Here is a 21,911-nt window from a genome sequence, read left to right as displayed (position 1 = left end):
TCAAGGCACCTTTCTCTCATAATCATTTCCTATGTTGCTTGGGTTGGCAAAAGCCAGGAAGACTTGGTCCAGGGTGATCTGACTGATGGAATAGTCTTCCAAATTGAACTGTTGCTTTGCTTTCTCCAAAATGCCAAACATCTTAACAACAAAAACATGCAGTTGCCACTGGAGTCTCTCTCTAGCTCCCAGAGGAGCTTCTCCCGCTTCCTTCCCCAGTTCCGTCAAGTATATCAAGTTAGTCAGTCAGACACACAGAAGGGCAAGGAGGTAGTTTTCTGCCTCCATTCTTTTGATGGAAATGAACTAAAAATGGAATTTGAGGGTTGTAATCAAAGACATTTAAACATAAATACTCCACTGCTTTCACAATGTCAGGCCCAATTCCACTGCTTGGACCCCAACTACCCAGTTGTTAGTGCTCCCCCCAACATGCACTGGTAGAAGCATACAGTTTTTGATCACCTTTGCCCAGCTGTTGTTCTTGCTGGGAATGTAGTAATTAAGGACCCCTTGATTCTCCTGCTTCAAGTCACTACCTAAGACAGGAAAACAGGCCCGGTGAGTGATTTTACAAATTTCTTTTAAATTTATCAAAATCATCATGTATCTGGTTAATGTTATGTACTATACAAAGGTGCATAGCTAACGTTAACACAGACAATGTGACCCCACCCCCCACAAACCTATTCTCATTGGCATATGTATATAGTAAATATTTCCATGAGCTTTAGAATTGATTAAATAGTATTATTGTGGGTACTTGACAGCAACTGTTGAGACTATTAAGCTCAGTAAATTGTCAACTTATGTGTCCATTGTAAAAACATGAACTTTGAAAATACTAACATATTTATTCCTAAACATGATGCTGATTATTGATAGAGAAGATTTTCTGGTTGTGTGTATATGAGGGCACAGTTTTGAGAGAGGAGGAAGAACAAGTGTAACGTTTGGGACGAGAATAGTCCCCATGTTTGAATCATTGTTCTCTACTTGGTGGAACTGCTTGGGAAGGATTAAGTGGTGTGGCCTTGTTGGAGGAGAAGTGTTGAAAATGTGGGCTTGCCAGGGGTTCTGCTCAAACTATGGCACCAGCCAAGGACAGGCAGTAAACTTCGAACCCCTACCCAGATCTAGCCGATGGACAGGACATTGTCCACTGTTGAGTGAAGAGTGGGGTCTGACTTTCACATGAGCTCTGAAGCCCCATTTTTTACCACATCCCCTGGATGAGGAGGCCTGGTGGCTCTCAGAGGAAGGCTAGCAGGCTACCAAGAAGAGACTTGGTACCCTATGAGCATCTACAGGGGGAGGAGGTCCCCCTCAGTCACAGACATAGGGGATGGGAGTAGGGGGAAAATGGGAGGGAGGGAGGAATGGGAGAGTAAAAGGGATGGGCTAACAATTGAGATGCAATATGAATAAATTAATAAAATATTTTTTAAAGTGTGGGCTTGGGTATTTTAAAAGAGCATACCAGAGCAGAGTAGACTCTCTCTCCTCTCTCTCTCTTTCTCTCTCTCTCTTTCTCTCTGTGTCTCTCTCTCTCTCTCATGCTTGTGTGGATCAGGATGTAAAGCTCTCAGTTATTGCTCTGGAACCTATCTGCTGCCATGCCATAGGGGTCATGGACACTAATGCTTTAAATGTAAGCCCAGTCAGTCAGTGGTGGCACACACCTTATATCCCAGCACTTGGGAGGCCCAGGCAGGTGGATCTTTGTTAGTTTGAGGCCGGCCTGGTCTACAGAGTGAATTCAAGGACAGCCATGGCTACACACACACACACACACACACACACACCACCACCACCACCACCACCACCACCACCAACAACAACAACAACAAAAACTCCAAAAACAAACAAACAAAAAACCACAAAAGACCCCTAAACCTGTTTCAACCTTTCTTCTAGAAGTTGTCTTGCTAATGGTGTTTCGCCATGGCACTAGAAAAGTAACTAAGACAACAGATTGTCTCATTCTCATAATTGTACCATGTCCTTCCATGTCCAAGGAGAAATGCATAGAAACCGCCAGTCATGCTACAATGAATCTTGGCTTGTTTGCATACATAAGAATCTAAGAGCCCAATTAGTGGGGAAATGCATTCATAATTAACCCATGCAAATTTGTAAATCATTACAACTCCAATTATGCTGGATTTAAAATGGTTTAAAGAAAAGTCACATGTCTGAAGTGTCTGTGGATTCTTCTCTCTCTCTCTCTCTCTCTCTCTCTCTCTCTCTCTTTCAGCCTGTGGATCTGTATGTAGGTCTTAGCTACATCTCCAGCACCATGCTTGCATGCTACAATGCTCCCACCATGATGATAATGGACTAAGCCTCTGAAACTGTAAGCCATCCCCAATTAAATGCTTTCCTTCATAAGAATTTCAGTGGTCATGGTGTCTGTTCACAGCAATAGAAGAGTGACTAAGACACCTCTGGATCCTTTGTCCAGAATCTCCCCAACCTCACTCCATCATAGCACCTGATAACTACCAATTAATGCCATGCAACTTTCTTAGATTCAACATTTGAGCAAGATCATGTGGCTTTTGTCTTTTTATACTTGGCTCATTTCATTGAATAAAATGTCATCTACTTTCATTCATGTTACTGCAGATAACAGAATTGTCCTTTTTTTCCAAGGTTAGTTTCCCTGCTATGTGTGTGCATGCTAGCTCCCATGTATGCATCATATTCTTCTTTACCCACTATTCCTCAACAGATATTGAAATTGTTCTTTTTCGGCTATTGTGAGTAATGCTGCAGTAAAAATGAGAATGCATATATCACTGATGCATTCTTTTTACTTGTCTTAAATATATAATCAGCAGTTGGTTGACAGGTTATAGGCTTGTGCTATTTTTAAGTTTTTAAAGAAATTTCCATTAAAAAAAAAAAACACTGGCTATACTAGTTTGTACTATATCAACTTGTAACTGATTCCTCAAAAAAAAAAAAAAAAGCTTTTGACTTCTGTCATAGTCACTGGTCTATTGCTGTGAAGAGAAACCATGACTAAAGCAACTCTTGCAAAAGAAAACATTTGATTTGGGACACATGATCCCAGAGGGTAGTAGGACCCATGATATGGTAGGAAGCAGACTGGTATGATAGAAGAGCAGTAGCTGAGAGAGTTACATCCTCACCTGCAGGCAGCGGGCAGAGAAAAAGCTAGCTGGGACTGGCATGGGCTTTTTGAAAACCTCAAAACTCACCCCCAGTACACACCTCCTCCCACAAGTCTGCATCTCCTGATCCTTCCCAAATAGTGACACCAGTTGGGAAGCAAGTATGTAAATATAAGAACTGTCTCTATGGTCCTATGGGGGCCGTTCTCATCCAAACCACCACAGCTTCCTTCTGTAGACCTTGATGTCAGCTGTGGCCTTGTAACACATGGTATTTTAAATGTTGAGTGGAATCTCTATTGTATCATGTAGCCAGCGTTTTGCTACTTTATGAGTTCTTTTTTCCACCCTTCAACATCCCCCTTTTCCCCACACTTTCAAACTCCTAATACTAGAAAGGAGAGGAGAAAGGATATGGAGAAAGGGGGCGACATTATTGTTAGACTACTTTCTGCCGATTAGGGGCAATGAGCTCCCTGGGGCAATTTTAATCTTTCCCATCATGATATCTAATTTCTTCTTGTTGTCATTTCTTTTTTTTTTTTTTTTGCACATGACTACTTAACAAAGTGCAACCAACCTGAAGCCCTAGCATTTATATTCCCTCTGAAATGTCCCCCGAATTTCAAAGTCACTCACAGAATGTACCTACAGGTGGCAAGATCATGCCCCTGCTAAGGCACGAGGCACGTCATAGTCAGTTGCTGGGAAGCCCCAGATTCCACACCTGGGATCACAACAAATATTCTTATAATAATTCTGTGTTTTTAAAGAAACCAAACCTCCAAAATCCTCATTATGGTACTCAATCTTTTGAAAATTTTTTAAATTCCGAAATATTGTTGAATTTTGACTATAGCCTTTTCTGTTTCCATTAAGAAGAGTGTACACATTTGTCATTTGCTCTGCTACTGTGGTATCATGCTTACAGATATGCATATATTAAGTGATCCTTCATACCATTTGGTGATAGTGAATAATCATTTCTGTGTGCTTTGTTAGTTCGTTCGTTTGTTTGGTTTTTCAAGACAGAGTTTTCCTGGGTAGCGTTGACTGTCCTGGAACTTGCTCTGAGACCAGGCTGTCCTCAAACTCATGGAGATCCAGAGTCCTGGGATTAAAGGTGTGTGCCACTACCACCAAGCTTTTATGTGCTCATTGAATAACGTTTGCTAGTATTTTGCTAGCAGACAATAGAGACATAGTCTGTAAGTTTTCTTGTAGTGTCATTGGCTAGTTTTGGCATCAAATTAGAAAGTATTGCCTTTCTTGCAACTTGTTGGAAAGAATTTGCGAAGGTCCTGTGCTGCCTCATGCCCTCTTCCCCTTGGGAGTAGCGGACCCATAAAGCACTGAGCTGGACTGGTGGGAGGGAAGGTTAGCTGGGCACAAGTGAGTGCCGTGCAGGGTCTTGATTGGAGGTGAGGGCATTGATATTTATTCCCCTGGGGCAGTAGACAGAGTCTCTGGGGCAAGGTTTGTGTGCCTCTGCACCATTGGCCAGGGTAGGGATGTTGGAAGATGCCTCATCTGTATACTCACAGCCTATAGGGTGAGCGTGTGTGTGTGGAAACCTTATAAAGTCTAACAAGGAATGAAGCCTGAAAGCTATTTGGGCAATAAACTTTTACTAGGGTTAATTGTGGGGGAGCTCCTGGTGCCAGGTTGCTGGGGGTGGGGGTGGGGGTGGGGGAGGAGTTAGCCAAACTCTTGCTAACCTCATGTTTGAAAAATTGGCGGTTGAAGTTCCCCCAACCCTTGCTTCATAACCCTGGGCCATTAAGGTCCCACAATCTTGCTCTTGTTCCTTAAATAGTAGTGAAATGAGAAGGACCCAAACTCAGACCCTCATCTTTCACAACAGGCACATTGCCCAGTGAGCTATCTCAGGTCAGAAACAGACCAGCCAGCCCGAGCTCAGTGAGACATCCTGCCTCAAAACCTAGGAAGATACCCAACCTCAACTTTTGACTTTCACACATTCATGCACAGGTGGTATACATTTGCATATACATGTATGCACACATACAGGAGGACACACAACACGTTTGCTTAATGAGAGTATAAGCACATTCTTTATGGATGCATACATCTGTATGTTTCATGGAGAAGTTATAGTCACCTAAGTCAATGCTAAAGAGATTATTTGGTTTTCCTCACATCTGTTCTGTGCCTGTTCTTCCATTGATCGTTAAAATGTTTTTTTTCAAACTTATATTCCTATAGTACAATTATTAATAATTTTATTGCCCAAACAATGAAATTGAAACCCATTAGCCTGACACAGACCAATAATCCTGTAAGCATTTGTTAACAATGGTTGCTCTATTGATACATTATGTTTAGGAAGGAGGCTGAGAAAGAGAACAAAGTTGCTACTGCTTGCGGTGTACTCACAAGCAGAAGGATTTTTAACAGGAGAGATGCATCCGCTAGAGCTTGCCTGCATTTTATAATCACATACTCGCTCAAATAGCCACAAGCCAGAATAAGAAGCTTAACAAGAAGGGGAATGACCCTTAAAGGCCTTGGATGGGTAGTATGCGAAAAATGAGAGCTGTGTTAAGACATGACTTTAGATGTATAATTTATGTACACAGATGAAGACACCCTATTAAGATGATGGCAGAGTTCGGCAACAGCATCTGCTGTCTGTGAGACTTTTTTTTGCGGAACCTGGCAACAGAGATTTGCATTATCAGAGGAAGTATGTAAGATCACTAGATTTAAAACATAAACCCTGTGTGTGGTGAGAATGAGATATGGAGTTTAACATGTCTGTGACGCGGTTGGAGCAACTTAACTTACCTGGAAACGTCAGTGTGATGAAAATTTTGAAATCTTTTGATGTTTCCTCAGACTTGACCTTGGCCTTCAGAATATAAATATTGCCAAACTTCTTCTTGAGGTACTGTGGGCTCCCCAGGCAGGTGAGCCTCCCCTTCACCATTATGGATAGCCTTGTGCACAGGGCTTCACATTCTTCCATGCTTGCAAAACAAGGCGGCAGAAGGACATGAAACCAAGACGGTCTTTTAAAGACAGTGTGCGCTCAACCATTGCCAGAACCTCGTGTTCAACCACAAGTTGCATTTTCCAATCACCAAGTTCATGGTTAGGAAGTATACTGTGGTGTGTATGTGTGTGTGTGTGGTGTACGTGGGTGTGTGCATTTGGTTTTTGAGACAGGGTTTTTCTGTGTAGCCTTGGCTATCCTAGAGTCACTCTGTAGACCAGGCTGGCCTCGAACTCACAGTGATCTAACTGCTTCTGCCTCCCAAGTGCTGGGATTAAAGGCGTGTGCCACCACGCCTAGCTAGAGAAGTGTTTATTTTTAAAGGATAGATAACAACACTGAATCCCCTAATACTATATAGCTCTAACTTACTGTTCTGTACCTCTTTTTCATTTAAAAAACTCGCTGAAGATTCTGGCTATTTCATTTATTAAGAGTAAAACGAATTTTTTCTGTTTGTTTTTGAGACAGGGTTTCTGTGTGTAGCCTTGGCTATACTGAACTCGCTTTGCAGAGCAGGCTGGCCTTGAACTCACAGAGATCTGCCTGTCTCTGCCTCCCCAAGTGCTGGGATTACAGGTGTGTGCCACTGCATCTGGCTTGATTAATGCGAGTCTTAATTCCTGAAATAAATTAATTACTTAGTCAAATATACTGCTTAATATTTCTTGCCCCAAATAATTTACCACAGTTCTTGCCAAACCTTAACTGAGCCTTCCAAACAGCCACACCTGTGGGACGTTATAATGATGGCCTTTCCACTTTCCCGAGTCTTTATCACTGTGTCCCAGAGAAGGCGTCTCGCTCTTGGGTCCATGCCAGTTGACGGTTCATCTAGGAAGATAACCGAGGACTTTCCCATCGTGGCAATAGCAGTGCTCAGCCTACGTTTGTTTCCTCCACTTCAGGACAAAGAAGACGGGGGGTGGGGGTAGGGTTGAGGGAGAATGGAAGATGAAGCAATATCTATTAGTCATTTTCTGGAAAGACTTAACCCAGACACCTCCTAGTACTGAGAGTTCCAACAAATCCCAAATGTAGAAATCCTTATGCAGATTCAATATGGCTTTAGCAAGGCATCAGGTCCAAGAGCATCTGTACAAGTACATATATAACACAGAAGGGCTATATATGTGTGTGGTTTGTTTACTTGTTGTTATTGTGATACATAACCCCTATCCTATATTGGAGGCCCACATTTCTCTTTGTTGCAAGACAGAACTGTAGGCACAGTAGGAAGAAGGAAACACTCTATTACAGAAGCCTGGATCAAATGGAAGCAGGTTATGAATTTCACTTCTGAAAAAGGAAAATGTGGAACTGTTACTGGCATCTGAAACCCAACAGCATATGATAGTATTCAACTTAGCATTAACTGTCAAGTTGACATGGTCTTGCATCACCTAAAGGAGTCTTGGTTGAGTAATTAATTTTTCTTATCAGGTTGGTTTGTGACTGTGCCTGTGAGGGATTGTCTTGCTTATTAACTGGTTCAAGAGGGATCCTCTAGGCAGGTCGTCCTGAGCTAGATAAGAAAGTTCACTAAGGATCAGCCCATGAGCAAGACAGCTAGTAAACAGCATCCTCCGTAAATTCCTGCTGTACATAATTGGCTATGAGTGAATTCCCTGGTTGGAGGTAGTGGTGCACGGAACAGTAAGCAATCCCACCCATCTCTGCCCTGACTTCCTTTGATGATGGACTGTGACCTGGAAGTATAAGCAAATGAGCCCCTCTCTCCCCTAAGTTGTTTTTGGTCAGAGTGTTTCATCATAGCAACAGAATGAAACTCGGATATAAACATATATAAACACAATCAGGTAATTATGTGAAAGAGAAGTTTAGCTGGAGCTTTAGGTACTTATGTCAAACACCAGGAACAAAGATGCTGAGCCATTATGAGCATCTATAACAATGACAGTTAAGAAGCTATGGTGTAGTGACTCACCTGTAAGTGCTGATGAGGTTGTTGGCATGAGGCTCCAGATCCAAGGAGTCCAACTTCTTGTCCACATAGGGCCTAATCTGATGCTCGGAGACTCCCCATATTCTTGCATACATGATCATTATTTCCCGACCAGTCATGTATTCCAGCAAAGCATCAAATTGAGGACAGTAGCCAATTTTTGACCTCACCTAATTACAATGATTGCCATAAGTGAAAACTCAAGCCACCTAGAACCCCATTGACATTCGTAGACACAGCAGGAGGCCTCCAGACCATGCTTCTAAGAGTTCTACCAAGAAATTTTCTTTTCTAAAGGGTTACAAGTTTATGGATTGTGAATCTATTGTAGTCGAGTGGAATGACTGGTTTTCATATTCAGTTTTAATTGTCATGGAGATGAAGAAGTTAGAAACAAAATCCCAGATCCCATTCAGTTGGTAGGAATGTTAATACAATATATCTTCCTCTTAACCATGGGATCAAAGGAGTGTGTTCAGCTTGGATGCTTTCTTTATTGTTCAACCTGTACAGGGCTCTACATGATTGTCCCTTAGTAACGCTGAACCAAAACCTAAAGATAGCCCTTATCTTTACAAAGAGGAGCTCAAAAATAATGATGGTTGCTTTGGAACTCAAATTCTTTTTTCAGTAGATGCACACAGCCTACTAAGCTAGGGGGGAAGGCTATAACTTTAAATTAATAATTATACTGATTCTAGATTATTCATGCTGCTTGTAGGGTTGGCATGGTGCAAGTCCCTTCCTCTCTGGCTAAAACAGCTCTTAAGGATGGTGTATTTTACACACACACACACACACACACACACACACACACACACACACACACACACACTCCTGTATTTTTTTCTCTATCTCTCTTTAGGATCCACATACTAAAGATATTATAAAATACCATTAGTACAAGTAAAACTAGAAATGATTATCTATGAACAGGAAATAAGTCAGACGTAATTAGAAAACACCTGTGATGATGCTCAGCCTCCATCTCAGGCTGATTCTAAGCATAGAGATGGTCAAAACCAACCAATCTCCCCAGAAACAATCAACAACATCAGACAGAGAATGAGGAAGACTATTATTGCTAGAGTAACCACATTATCAGTCCAGCTTTTTAGCAAAAATAGAAAGTGAGGCTCATTTGTGGGAATGGGGATCAGAAATTTTAGCAGGTGGAAAAAAGTTCTGGTGGTGAATCTTCTCCTTACAGACTTTGAAGTAACCATCTTCAATGCTAAAATAATAAAGATGCTTGAGGAGAAAGTCAAGAAAATGATTCATAACTATTAATATAGAGATAGAATTCCCCCCCCCCCCAAAAAAAAACCAGAATGGGCATGTGTTGCTGTAAGGGCCGAGCATGGGCACTCTGCAGTTGTGGAAGTTAGTGGCACCTCATTAGTCAGTGAATGGATTGTGAAGGAAATCATAAGAAATTTAGACATGAGTGGAAATAAAAATACAATATATCTCAATTCATGAGATTTTAGAACAGCTGAATGCGGGGGATTATAACTAGACTATCCAGCTGAACTCTTTAGAGTTGTCCCCAAAGCAGTGACTCCTGAGTTACTGCAATGGACTGGCCCAAGCCACTAATTGATTGGTGTGATTTGAAAGAGACTCACGAAATAACATTCTAAAGCACTTGTAAAATATAGAAGGTTACGGAGCTCTCCACAGAGATGGCAGGGAAGGAGATGTAAACTCTTAAGTGAAGGTTGCTCTGTGGAGTTCCTGTGAAGCTTTGTGCAGCTTGGCTTGGGAGTGGGGCTAGTTTCCACATGGTTAACAATATCTCCAACCTTTCAGTTAGAAGCAACTACCTAAAAATCTTCTTAGTCTTATTAAAATGGTCCTTAGAAAATAACCTTATTTGTGAATAACAATTAGTGCCTTGCGATGAGGAGTAGATTCAATAATCTACCGTTTGTTCTATCCTCCCTCTATATTTCTATGTCCCTTTTTCTTATTTTCAGCTCCTATCTCCTTATCTACAAAAGAAAGATAAAGGACAAGAGATACAACCCTGAGTCAAACCTAGCTTCCTCTCTGTAAAAGACCAATGATATTTATAACCAACTCCTAATGAAAATAAGCATCTGTCCCTTCTCAAGTTTCTGATGGGTTTGAAGCCCAGATAGTGTAGTCTTTCAATTAAGCTTAGTAGGCTAGGAGTTAAGATGTTTTTAGATCAAGACAGATGTTTTAAGTTAATAGAAATGAGATATGATAGATATTAATCTCCATTCAGAAATTTAGACTCAACAAGATAGGAAAGATGTTTATTTCAAATTTGCCAAATACAAATGGCCAAATCACTATGAATGTAACATTTATATAATTCCTGATTGTCTCATGGTTCCTCCTGCTATATGTAGTTTATTGTACTCATGTGTAATGTATATGTTAAAAAAGAAACATAAAATATTTTCAAAATAAAATAAAATGGTCCTTAGATCATTGCAGGGCCTGGATTGCTTTTCTCAGAGGAAAGATTGTAACTGCATGGCTCTCAGAGTATTCCAGGGCCCTGTGATTTCTTGATTAGGGATAAAATATAAAAAGTTGGGGAAACTAAAGGACAGGTACATAATACAAACACACCACAAACTAAGAAAACAGGCTGGTGTCATGGTACATGCCCTTAGTCTAGCACTTGGGATGTGGAGGTAGGAGTTCTGATTCAAGGTCGGTGTTGGCTACACAGTGAGCTGGAAGTCAGTATGAACTACATGAGACTGTCCCACAAGGAAAACATATCAGAACAAAATGGAAACCAGTGCAACCACTCATGATATGACTCATGAATTTAAGCAATGGTCTCATGCGTTCTGATGCCATGAAAGGTGCAGAATCCAAAAACATCTTGCCACAGTATACCACTCTGGTATTTAAATCAGATCTGCAATCTCTCATGGAGCATGTTGCTGCTTAGTGTTTTTTAGTAGGTTGAGCTACTAGATATAAATCACAAATTTGGTCAATAAATATAGCTATGAATTAGCTGGAACACTGAACAGAGCCATCCCAATCTGGCCTTAAACACGCATAATGGCTTTATAGCCTTGATCGGCATCCTTTTCTCCTAGCCTCCAATGACACTGCTGAAAATCAGGCTATCTTTTTGTCTCTTGACTATAGGACCACCGTGGCAACCATCGCCTTTCCTCTTCAAGAAAAGACATTAATCTTGAAGAGAATGGTAGGTGAAATATGCCAGGCAAAAGGGATATTCTTATATACAGTACCTAAAATGTAGTCAAATTCACACAGTCAGAAAGTAGAAGAGTGGTTCCCCAGGGGTGAATGAAGAAATTGAGAGTTATCGTCTAATACCCATTATAATGGGTATAGATATTCAGTTTGGAGTGATAACATACTTCTAGAGACAACTTGTGGTAATGAGCACACAGCATCACTGAGTTATAGAATTATACATTCAGAGTTGTATTAGGTGCTAAATTTCTCATTGTCTGTTGCTGCCAAAATACTGAGATGTGCTAAAGAACATTTTAAAGACACCAAACAATGTAACATCAGTCATATAAAATGTGAGGGATTTTAGAATGGCACACTTGAAAGATTCCCCAGAGCTTGAAAATACTTCTTCAGATGTTGTGATGAAGCTCTGCTGGTCACTGCAGAGCTTCTGTGTGGCTTGTGTGCCTGGTCTTCTTTTAAATGTGACACTTTATCTGACCATGATGTTGATTCTCAATTCAGGTTTGTTCTTTGATCACCTAATCCTTCTTTGCACCTTGATAGGCCCAGTTCATGCTGCCTGTTTATTTCCTCAAGGGGACTGATAAATGCTGTTGACTGTAGTGAGAATTTTGGTGTCTTTAAAAACCCAGTTATGTTACATTTACATGTTTTTGTCCTAATCCCAGGTGTGAGATATGAGGCTGCTTCAGATTTTCCAGAGTATCAGACTACTTGCCTTGTGTGTGCTCTGGCAAGAATGTGATTCTGTCAGCTAAAGACAGTTTAATTCTGGGGCCTCTAGAGAGGGTATAAGAAGAAAAGGACCTGGAGGTGACAGGAGCTCCACAAGAAGACTGACAGAGCCAATTAACCAGAGCCCATCGGGGCCTTGCTGAGACTGAAGCACCAACCAAGCACCATGCATGGGCTGGACCTAGGCCCCCTACACAGATGTAGCCTATGGGCAGCTCAGGATACATGTGGGTCCCCTAGTAAGGGGAGTGGGGCCTGTCTCTGACATGAACTCTCTTTCCAGCTTTTCAATTACTTTCCTCTGGCAGGACTGCCTCGCCAGGCCACAGGGAAGAAGACGACACACTCAGTCCTGATACGACTTGATGAACTGAGGTGGATGGAGGGGGGCTTCCCTTTTCTGAGGAATAGGGGAGGAAAACAGGGAGAAAGGAAGGGAGGGTGAGATTGGAAGGTGAGGAGGGATGGGGCTACAACCAGGATGTAAAATGAATAAATAAATAATTTTTAAAAAGAAATAGAAAAAAAAAAAAAAAGACCAGAGCCCCAACAGAGGAGGTGCTCTGTTTCTCCTGCTGGTTCCTACTCCTGCTGGTTTGTCAAGTGGTCTAGAGAAAAGAGAAGGAGAAGTTGGAGACTTCCTGATGAGAGAAAGATTGGACTTTCCCCAAGAAACTCAATGCCCTTGTCAGTAGGAAGAAATTTAAAAAGATCTCAATGCCCACTCTCCCCACTAACTTTCTGTTTCTCCTACCTGCTGTTGGGGTGTTGGAAGGCATTCGGGTAGAGAAGGGTGGTACATAAAAGAAGAACCTAATAAAATAGATTTTAGAAACACAGCAACAGTTGATCCCTAGAATTTGAAGCTTTGTTATTCTTTTATTCTTTAAGGTCTCACCACACTGTTTCTCAGAGTTACCTATCCCCTCCATCTCTTACAGCCAGGGATCAGCACAGCATACGATGGTTTTGCTTTGATTGGCAACTACTCTGAAAGGCCAACCTATTTCAGAGTTCTCCATGATACGGATCAAGGCCCTAGGTGCAGCTAAACTGCATGCAGGTCATCCTCTGCTCATTTTCTCTGCCCTACGTCCTCCCAGCCCCTGTGGGATGCATGTCTGCCACACTATGGTGAGAACTTTGCCTTCATTTCTACAGTTTCAAAAAACACAAAAGACACCCTTGTTATTCTCTTAATATCTCACTCTTTCAAACTTTATTTCCTCTCTAGAATCCACAGCATCAAACTCTGTACCTGTACCCATCACTGTTGCCATGCACCATCCATAGCCATCTGCCTGCACCCAGAGCCATCATGCTGTTCACATCTTAGCCTGGAATAGTCGCTTACCTTTAGGATGTTCTTGGTGATGCTAATGCCATCAATGAACACATCCCCGGAGGTAGGAGCCTTTTCTCCAGTCAAAATTTGGAAGGTAGTTGTTTTACCTGCTCCATTGAATCCAAGTAAACCAAAGCACTCTCTCTCTTGGACAGCAAGAGAGATATTTTTCACAGCCAGAATTAGTGGATATGTAAAGTATATCTTAAAAAAAAAAGCACAAAGCACAGTTTAGTAAAAGATATTTGTAGGTTACATACAAGAAATATTGTGGACAAAGTGGTCGCTCCCTCAGATAGTGTCACAAAAATTTTTACAGAGTTTTCAAATACCCTGAAGAACCACCATGAGACTTTGACACCCATAGAGGAGGCTGAAGGCAGAATATAAGAGCCATGGAATGGCCCTACCTTTGTGAGCTCCTTAATAAGAACTGGAGAATTGATAAACTTTTCAGGCTGGTACAGAATTTCCCTTCTCTCATTTTCTACATCCTTATCTTCAGATTTCCCAGATAATTCCTTGGAAATTGTATCCTGTATTTTTTCAAGACAACAATCATACATGTGAATATGTTTTGGGGGCATCTGTCTTAAATGTAGCAGGCTAATACAAATCTAAACTTGGGCATAAATTTACACATGTCTAAATGGATGTTTTGAGCAATTTCCAAAGGCTTTCTGAGTGTTATTTCTGTGCTTACATCCAGCAGTAATGATTAGTTTACCACAGAAATGAAGGTGGTGAGCAGAGAAGAGGTAAAAGCTACTCACAAGGTAGAAACCACAATGTAGAATTCAAAACTTTAAAACACTTATGGGAATGAACAGAACTCTGAATCTACTTCTGTTTCTTGTGCCTTTTCTTTGCCTCTTTCGTTTGTTTTGTCCTATTCTGATTTGTTTTGTTTTATTACATTTTATAATCATCCCTTAAATATGTTTCTTTTTAAAAAATTATTTTGTTTCTTTTTTTAACATATGCATTTATATTATTACACATGAGTAAAATAAACTACACATGCAAGAAGAACCATGAGATAATCCTGAGTTATATAAATGTTACATTCATAGTGACTTGTCTACTGAACTTTGCTAAGACAGGGAAAACAGTCCTCAATAGTTCCTGCCTCGCAAATATGTCAGGAAGAGATATTGGGCTAGAGGGCTGAAGATGATGCTCCAATGTTATAAAAAGTGTTGAGTGACTGTTCAGGCAGTAAACCGTCTCATTCATTTTTTCATTCTGGAAGCTACTAACCTGTTTGTTTTCTTATGAGAGACAGACAAGAGGTGGATTTGGATGCGATGGGAAGTTGGGAGGAACTGGGGGAAGTTTGAGGAGGGGAAACTCTAATCAGGATATATTCTTTGAAAAAATATTTTTAACATAAGAAAAAAGCATTCAGAGGAATTATTTTAACCTTTAGACATAAGGGTGGAATTCATCCAAAGAGATTGGGGGAACTGAAACTATGGTGAGGCTGGGGATGGAAAAATGGCTCAGCAATTAAGAGCACTCACTACTCTTATAGAAGACACAGGTTCAGGTCCCAAGACCTGCATGGCAACTCACAACCACAACTAACTCCAGGTCTAGGGGAGTCTATCACCTCTGTTGGCCTATACAGGCTCCTGCACACATGTGGGACATATATATGCACTCAGGCACACACAGTTACATAAATAAAAATAAATAAATCTTTGGGCCAGACATGGTATGTCTTTAATCCCAGCACTGAGGAGGCAGAGGCAAGCTGATCTCTGTGAATTCAAGATCTTGCCCACATAGTGAGTTCCAGGCTAGCTGGAGCTACATGGTGAGTGAAACCCTGTCTCAAATAAGGAAATGTAGTAACGCATTTAAAAATGTGGTAATAAGTAAACATTGAAGAACTAAAATGAAATTAGCTGGTAAGGTTGTGAACACTGGTAATCTTAGCACATGGGAAGTAGAGGCTGGAGAATGTGAGTTCCAGGCTAGCCTGTGCCGTTTTAAAAGATAGTTATGTATGAAGGTCTTTGAGGATGAACCCTCTATCTCTACCATCATCTTGTAAGAGCAGGAATTATGATTATTACTACCAAAAAGAACTAGATTTGAGTCAAATCTCATTCTGTACTGCCAGCATCTTCAGCTGCACTGCCTGGTCTGTCTTTTAGATGAGGCTTTGGCACACACCAGGTAGCCACTCATCTAGAGCTCTGTGTAGTTAGGCTTACTCTCTTTTATGGATACCCATCTTTTCCTTGGTATTCTTTAGCTGTTCTTTCATTACCTACAAAAATTTCTGAAACTCTGTCCCTTTCTGTCTTTGGAATATAGTCTACTCTTTCTTATACTTACCTTTTCTTACCCAGGTCATGTGGAAACAGCTTGTAGTCTGTCATCTTACCTCGAAGTCTATGTTACTACTTTCCATTTTTGAGTCAGTGCCTAAGTTACGTAGGCTGTCCTTGAACTGCCTCTGCAGTGCAGGAGTGCCTTGAACTTGTGATCCTCTTGTCTTAGCCTCCCAAGTAGCTCAGACTGTAGACCTGCATTGCCATATGTGGTTTGATGCATGTATTGTTAAAGGCTCGTGTTAGAATCAATGATTTAAGAGTGATGGCTTTAAGCTTGCTCAAAAAACAAATCAGGAAATTAACAAAGGAGAAGTAAAAACTGAAAGTGAACAGAGCAAAGGAAATTGCAAAAATAAAGACCTAAAACTGAATATAAGAGAAAGTTGTCAGCAATAGAAAAATTTCATAAAGACAAAACTTTAGCCCTTCAAGATGATCATCAGAATGAATGCAGTTTATTGTAGGTGATGCCGCAGCAGAACTGTAAGGACATTCCTGTGATATTTTTTGTCAGGAGCCATAGGGCCTTGCCTGACCTGCCCCAGTGGCTGAGAGGCCCTGCTGGCTGAAAGCCACAGCTGTCTGCATAGTTGAGATAATTATTCTGCCTGGCTACCACAAAGATCCAGCCTGACCTTGAGAAAGAGAACATTCGGTGTATCGAGACTTCTGTATAGTCGCCCCACTCCACACCTGCTGTCCTTGGGCCTGGCCCAGAAGATTTTGTAACTTTCCACTGCATTCCTTCCTACCCCCGCCCTTTCAGAAGCTCACTTTAAATTTGGATACCCCCTTACAATAAACGGCCCTCGATAAGCAAAGTTTTTCCTGGGCTCGTGTCTCTCTTTTGCCCAATTCTTTATTTACAGGTCGCGACCCTCCTCGCCACTCCACGAATAACTGAACCCGCGGGTCGGGGACAATTTTTCTCTATTAACTAAGGTAGGAATATACAGGTGCCTCTTTCCTTGTCTAATTTCAATGCTACTACAGTTTGTTTGTTTTTGCTTGTTACATACTTAAGTATTTACCGTCTTGTATTTCTTGCAGGTACCAAAGTAAATGTGTTGATGAATAAACATTTTTAATTTCCATGAAACATTCTCCCAAAAGAAAATGAAGAGAAGGAAAACAAAGCCTGTAACGCCCATAGCAATTAAATACTTTCCGACCATATGCTCCTTCAAAGAATAAATGTTCTTCTCCATATCTGAGGGTGGAAGGAATAAAAATGTGGGTATCATACTTAATTTTATTGTGCAACACTGGTGTAAACAACTAATAAAACACCAAGTAAGAAACAAGATAAAATGAAATGTTAGATTAGACACAGTATTCAGAGCTTGTGAAGACATTATCCTATGAAAACACAATCTGAGAGACTGGCCCTCATTAACATAACATAGTAAGGCTGTAAGTATTAACACATGTACTGACTGCCTAACAATAAGCCCAGATAGACAGACAGCCCAGGGAGCCAGCGCTGAGATTCCAAGCCTGTGCCACCAGCCCTGGCTTTTTTGTGTGGATTTTGGAAATTGAACTCATGTCCTGATGCTCATGTGGCTGGCACTTTAGTGAGTGAACGGTCTGCCCAGCCCAATAATCGAAGTGCATACTTATACAAGTAATTATAAAGCAGGTACAGTGAGTTCCCTGTGCCCTGTGACCAGTGAGTTCCCTGTGCTCTGTGCCCAGCTCTCTTTGTTACTCACCAGGTATGCTAGTGTGATTCACGCTATCATGAGTGGACACACATGAGCACCTTATTAGTAAAGTGCCACATTCACTCATACTCCTGAGCTTTTACTGTTCCATGTTCCCATGCCCAAAGTATTATACTTAATAGCCATCCCTTGCATTTTATTGGCTGAGTATATACTCATATTCATGATTATAGTGGTGTTGAGGTCTTTGGAGAAGAAGCCCATGGAGAAAAGCATCCTTTCATGGTACTAAAGACCGAGGCACATTTTATCCGTGTGAATTAGTTCTACTGCTATTGACTTGAGTACTTATTTGATGTCATATTGTTAGCTTTCTCTGCTGTAAACCTGTTCCTTCTCCCACTCTTTCATGCTGAGCATTGAAATATCAAATTTAGATAAATATATTTTGACATAACCAATAAAAATCAGCTTTCCTATATTTACATAAAAATAGGCTAATAGTCTTTTTCTACACCTTGACATATAATCCAGCTTTACTTTTATTGCCCAAATTGCTCCATTTTGGTTCCTTGTGCGTGTGTGTGTATGTGTGTGTGTGTGTGCATGCGTGTGTGTGCATGTGTGTGTGTGTGTGTGTGTGTGTGTACATGAATGTACAATATAGCATGAGTTTGGAGGTCAGAAGACAACTTTGTTCCATCTCTGTATAGGTCCCAGGGACTAAACTCAGGTCACCAGACTTGTGTGACAAGTACCTTTACCTACTGAGCCACTGTGGCCCTTGAATTTTCTTTTTTTTTTTTTCCATTTCTTTTCTTTCTTTCTTTGTTTGTTTATTTCTGTAATTTATTCAGATTACATCTCAATTGTTATTGCCTCACTTCTATCTTCCCATCCCCCCTCCCTCCCTCTTTCACCCTATTCCCCTCCCCTAGGTCTGTGAGAGAAGGGGACCTCCTCCCCCATCATATGATCACAGCCTATCAGGTCCCATCCTGGTAGCCTGATTACCCTTCCTCTGAGTGCCAAGGAAATCCTGAAATTTGCAGGCAAATGGATGGAACTAGAAATGATCATCCTGAGTGAGTTAACCCAGACCCAGAAAGAGGCACATGGCATATACTCACTTACAATTGGACACTAGCCCAACAGAGATGCCCCCTGAAAGTCTTCACTTAACAGGAGATTGGGATAGATGTTGGGACTTCCCACTGGGACTCCAGATGAGAAAGGTAAGGAAGAATGGGGAAATAGAAGGATCCAGAGGGTCCTAGAAACCTACAAGAAGACCATCAAGGCTGGTGGATTTGGACCCAGGGGGGTCACTCAAACTACTGTACCAACCAAGGGCAATGCATGCAGTAAACCTAGAACTCCTACACAGATCTAGCCAATGGACAGCACATTCTCTACAGTTGTGTGGAGAGTAGGGACTGACTCTGACATGAACTCTGGTGCCCTTTATTTGACTACTTCCCCTTCATGGGGAAGCCTGGACTTTCCTTTGAAAGAGTCATATCCACAAATATTTGCAATGAATGTATAAATGCAATCAAATCTTATGTTTTCATTTATTTTTAGTTCAGCAGCTACATTAATTTATTATAAAATCTAATACCTTATTAGAAAAACTGATATTTTCAATGGACTGTCACATATTTAGTATCCATAGGAGTCTTTTTATTTCTCACACTTTAGAACTATGGCTTTAAAATGCTCAATTCATTGCAAGTGTATACATTTTACGTGTACACATTACACATGTACACATTTTAGGTAAAACATCACAGTGACATCTGTTAACCCAGTCCCCCCACCCCAAGTGGAGTCCACACATACTTACATGCTCCCTCGCTTTTCCACTGCCAGGGGTATCCATAAATTGTATACATTTTTACCTATATAAAAGTGGGTCAACTTATATATCCTTAAAATAACAACATATTAATTTTAAATATGAACAGTTTGAAATTGCACATTTTGTATTGTCTTTCAGAAACTGCTTTCTCCTTGAGTTATAACTTCTACAATTCTCAAGTTGGAAGTAAATTAGAAACAGTATCATCCTAACCATGGCTCTGTTCATCTGATATCAACACTGCCATTTTGCCACATTCCCTCCCCCTTATATTTTGATACCATAAGAGAATTTGTGAATAAAAATTTGCCCTAGTACTAATTGTCAACCTGCATCTGGACATGTTTTTTTGAGGGATTTGAGAGATTAGGGTAACTGAGGTGAGAAGACCCACCCTAAATGTAAGCATCGCCATTCCACGGGCCTTATGTGTAAACTGCATGAAAAGGACATAGTAAATTGAAGACCAGCCTTAATCATTCTCTGCTTCCTGCTGCTGTGACTTCTCAACCATGGCAGACTATTGTAAGCTTATCTCCTCAAATGTAAGCTTAAATAAACCATTCTCATCTAAAAAAATTGCCTGTATGTTTTTAAAAAATATTTTCTTGTATGTCTGCTGTCCCCCTGCCTCTTGCCTTCTATATCCTTTGAATGGATGTTGACTTCCTCCTTTGCTGGGAGCAATTTCCTGCCTCATCATAATGCTTATGGGATGGTGATGCTTGATCTGGGATGACCACTCAGGTGTGTGGCTTCTGGAAGCCACATCTCTTATTTTCTGGAGTGAAGGTGGAGAGGTGGAGAGGATACAGCCTTCTCCTTCCACTGGCATCCTCAATTTGTGTCATTTCTTTTATTCTTTGTGTATACCTCAAATCTCTATGAGACTTCTGCTTTTCAAGTTTTTCTTTTTCTTTAATTCTTTTTTTTTAATTGAAAAAAAAAAAAAAAGATTCTTCTCTCAAACAATATATTCTGACCACAGTTTGCCCCTCCTTATTTTTTCTTTTTGCAAGTGTGCTGGTTAGTTTTCTGTCAACTTAATACAAGCTAGGATCATTGAAGAGGAAGAGGCTTCTATTAAGGAAATGTCTCCCTAACATCAAGCTGTAGGGCATTTTCTTAATTAGCGGCTGATGGGGAAGGGTCCAGCCCACCATGGGTGGTGCCATCCTTGGACTGGAGGTCCTGGGTTATAAAAGAAAGCAGGCCGAGCAAGACCATGGGGAGCAAGTCAGTAAGCAGCACCCCTCCACGGCCTCTGCACCAGCTCCTGCCTCTAGGTTTCAACCCTATTTAAGTTTCTGTCCTGATTTTCTTCAGTGATGGATGACCATGTGAAAGTGTAAGCAGAATAAACCCCTCCCCCCAGCTTGCTTTTGGTCAAAGTAGTTCATCACAGCAATAGTAAATGTGAATAAAACACTAAGAATAAAAATTTCCCCAAACTAATAATATATCAAAGCATACATAAGTTCAGCCATCTAAGTAGGAGAAATGCTGATTCTCCTAAGCTACAGTGAGATAATATGAAAGAATAAACGTATTGATAATAAACCCTATGAACATATACAGGGGGAGGTAATCCCCCTCAGGAACAGTCATAGGGGAGGGGAATAAGGGGAAAAGGGGAGGGAGGGAAGAATGGGAGGACACAAGGGATGGGATAAACATTGAGACGTAACAAGAATAAATTAATAATAAAAAATTTAAAAAAAAAAGAAAAGAATACCATGCAATGAACTATTTAGCTCTTTTATGTTGATCATAAAGGTTTTAAATGTAAATAAAGTAAAAATGGAACACTGAAAAAAAATAGTGTGATAATTCTTTTTATGATCTTAGACACTTAATCTCCCAACATAGAACATAATAAAACACACAAGTCAATACACTAGAAAACAAACACCAAAATGAATCAATAAAATTGAAAACTCATTTTCTGAAGGCTGGGAAAGCTGGTAAACCTTTTCAGGACTGATCAGGAAAGAAAAGAGGGGTCAGTGAGATGGATGACAGAATGAAAGCACTTGCCACAAAACCTGATGACCTGAGTTTGACCCCAGGGTCTACTTAGTAGAAGTAAAGAACTGATTATTAAGTTTTATACGCTGTTTTCTGTCCTCCATACTTGTGCCCCCACCTGAAAATGCATGCACGCACACATACATGCACACAGAAAGAAAAGACAAGGAGCGAACAGTCAAGGATAGTATGATTAAATATGAGGATACGGTCACAAGCCTTACAGATGCTAAAACTGTTCTAAGGCATTCTGAACAAACTTACCCCAATAAAATTGAAAATTTAGAATGGAGAAAATGGCCCCGTAAAATGATGATAAACTCCTTCCTCAACATTTTAAATAATCAAAACATGATATCAAAGAATTCGGTCTTTTTATTTCCAAAATAATTAAGAATTTAAAACCTTATGAAATAACAACCACAAGTAGTACAGCCCTTCCCATAAAACCCTTCATCGAAAGCGCAGGGGTACTGTGACCTTCAATGAAGCTGTTTTGCTGTAACATCTAAAACTCAGGGACAGCCACTGAAACAGCAGACAAGCCAGGCTTCTTCTGCATGTAATTGCAGTGTGCTTGCTT

The 21,911-nt window shown here is 40.7% G+C and overlaps 1 protein-coding gene across 1 annotated transcript in view; it reads right to left on the bottom strand.

The window, feature by feature from the left end:
* The window catches only part of LOC127189926 (phospholipid-transporting ATPase ABCA3-like), an 86,549-nt gene continuing 64,638 nt past the window's right edge, over window positions 1-21,911 (bottom strand). The window contains exons 23-30 of the mRNA XM_051146982.1: window positions 16,804-16,982; window positions 13,838-13,963; window positions 13,437-13,631; window positions 8,105-8,292; window positions 6,888-7,058; window positions 5,949-6,130; window positions 466-539; window positions 1-141 (exon numbers count right to left, since the gene is read on the bottom strand). Of these exons, the coding sequence (XP_051002939.1) occupies window positions 1-141; window positions 466-539; window positions 5,949-6,130; window positions 6,888-7,058; window positions 8,105-8,292; window positions 13,437-13,631; window positions 13,838-13,963; window positions 16,804-16,982 (1,256 nt within the window). The remainder of the gene's footprint in view (window positions 142-465; window positions 540-5,948; window positions 6,131-6,887; window positions 7,059-8,104; window positions 8,293-13,436; window positions 13,632-13,837; window positions 13,964-16,803; window positions 16,983-21,911) is intronic.

Source organism: Acomys russatus, chromosome 5 (genome assembly GCF_903995435.1).
Source record: "Acomys russatus chromosome 5, mAcoRus1.1, whole genome shotgun sequence".
Classification (NCBI taxonomy): domain Eukaryota; kingdom Metazoa; phylum Chordata; class Mammalia; order Rodentia; family Muridae; genus Acomys; species Acomys russatus.
The sequence above is the reverse complement of the archived record's forward strand: the minus strand, read 5'-3'. Positions and strand labels throughout refer to the sequence as shown.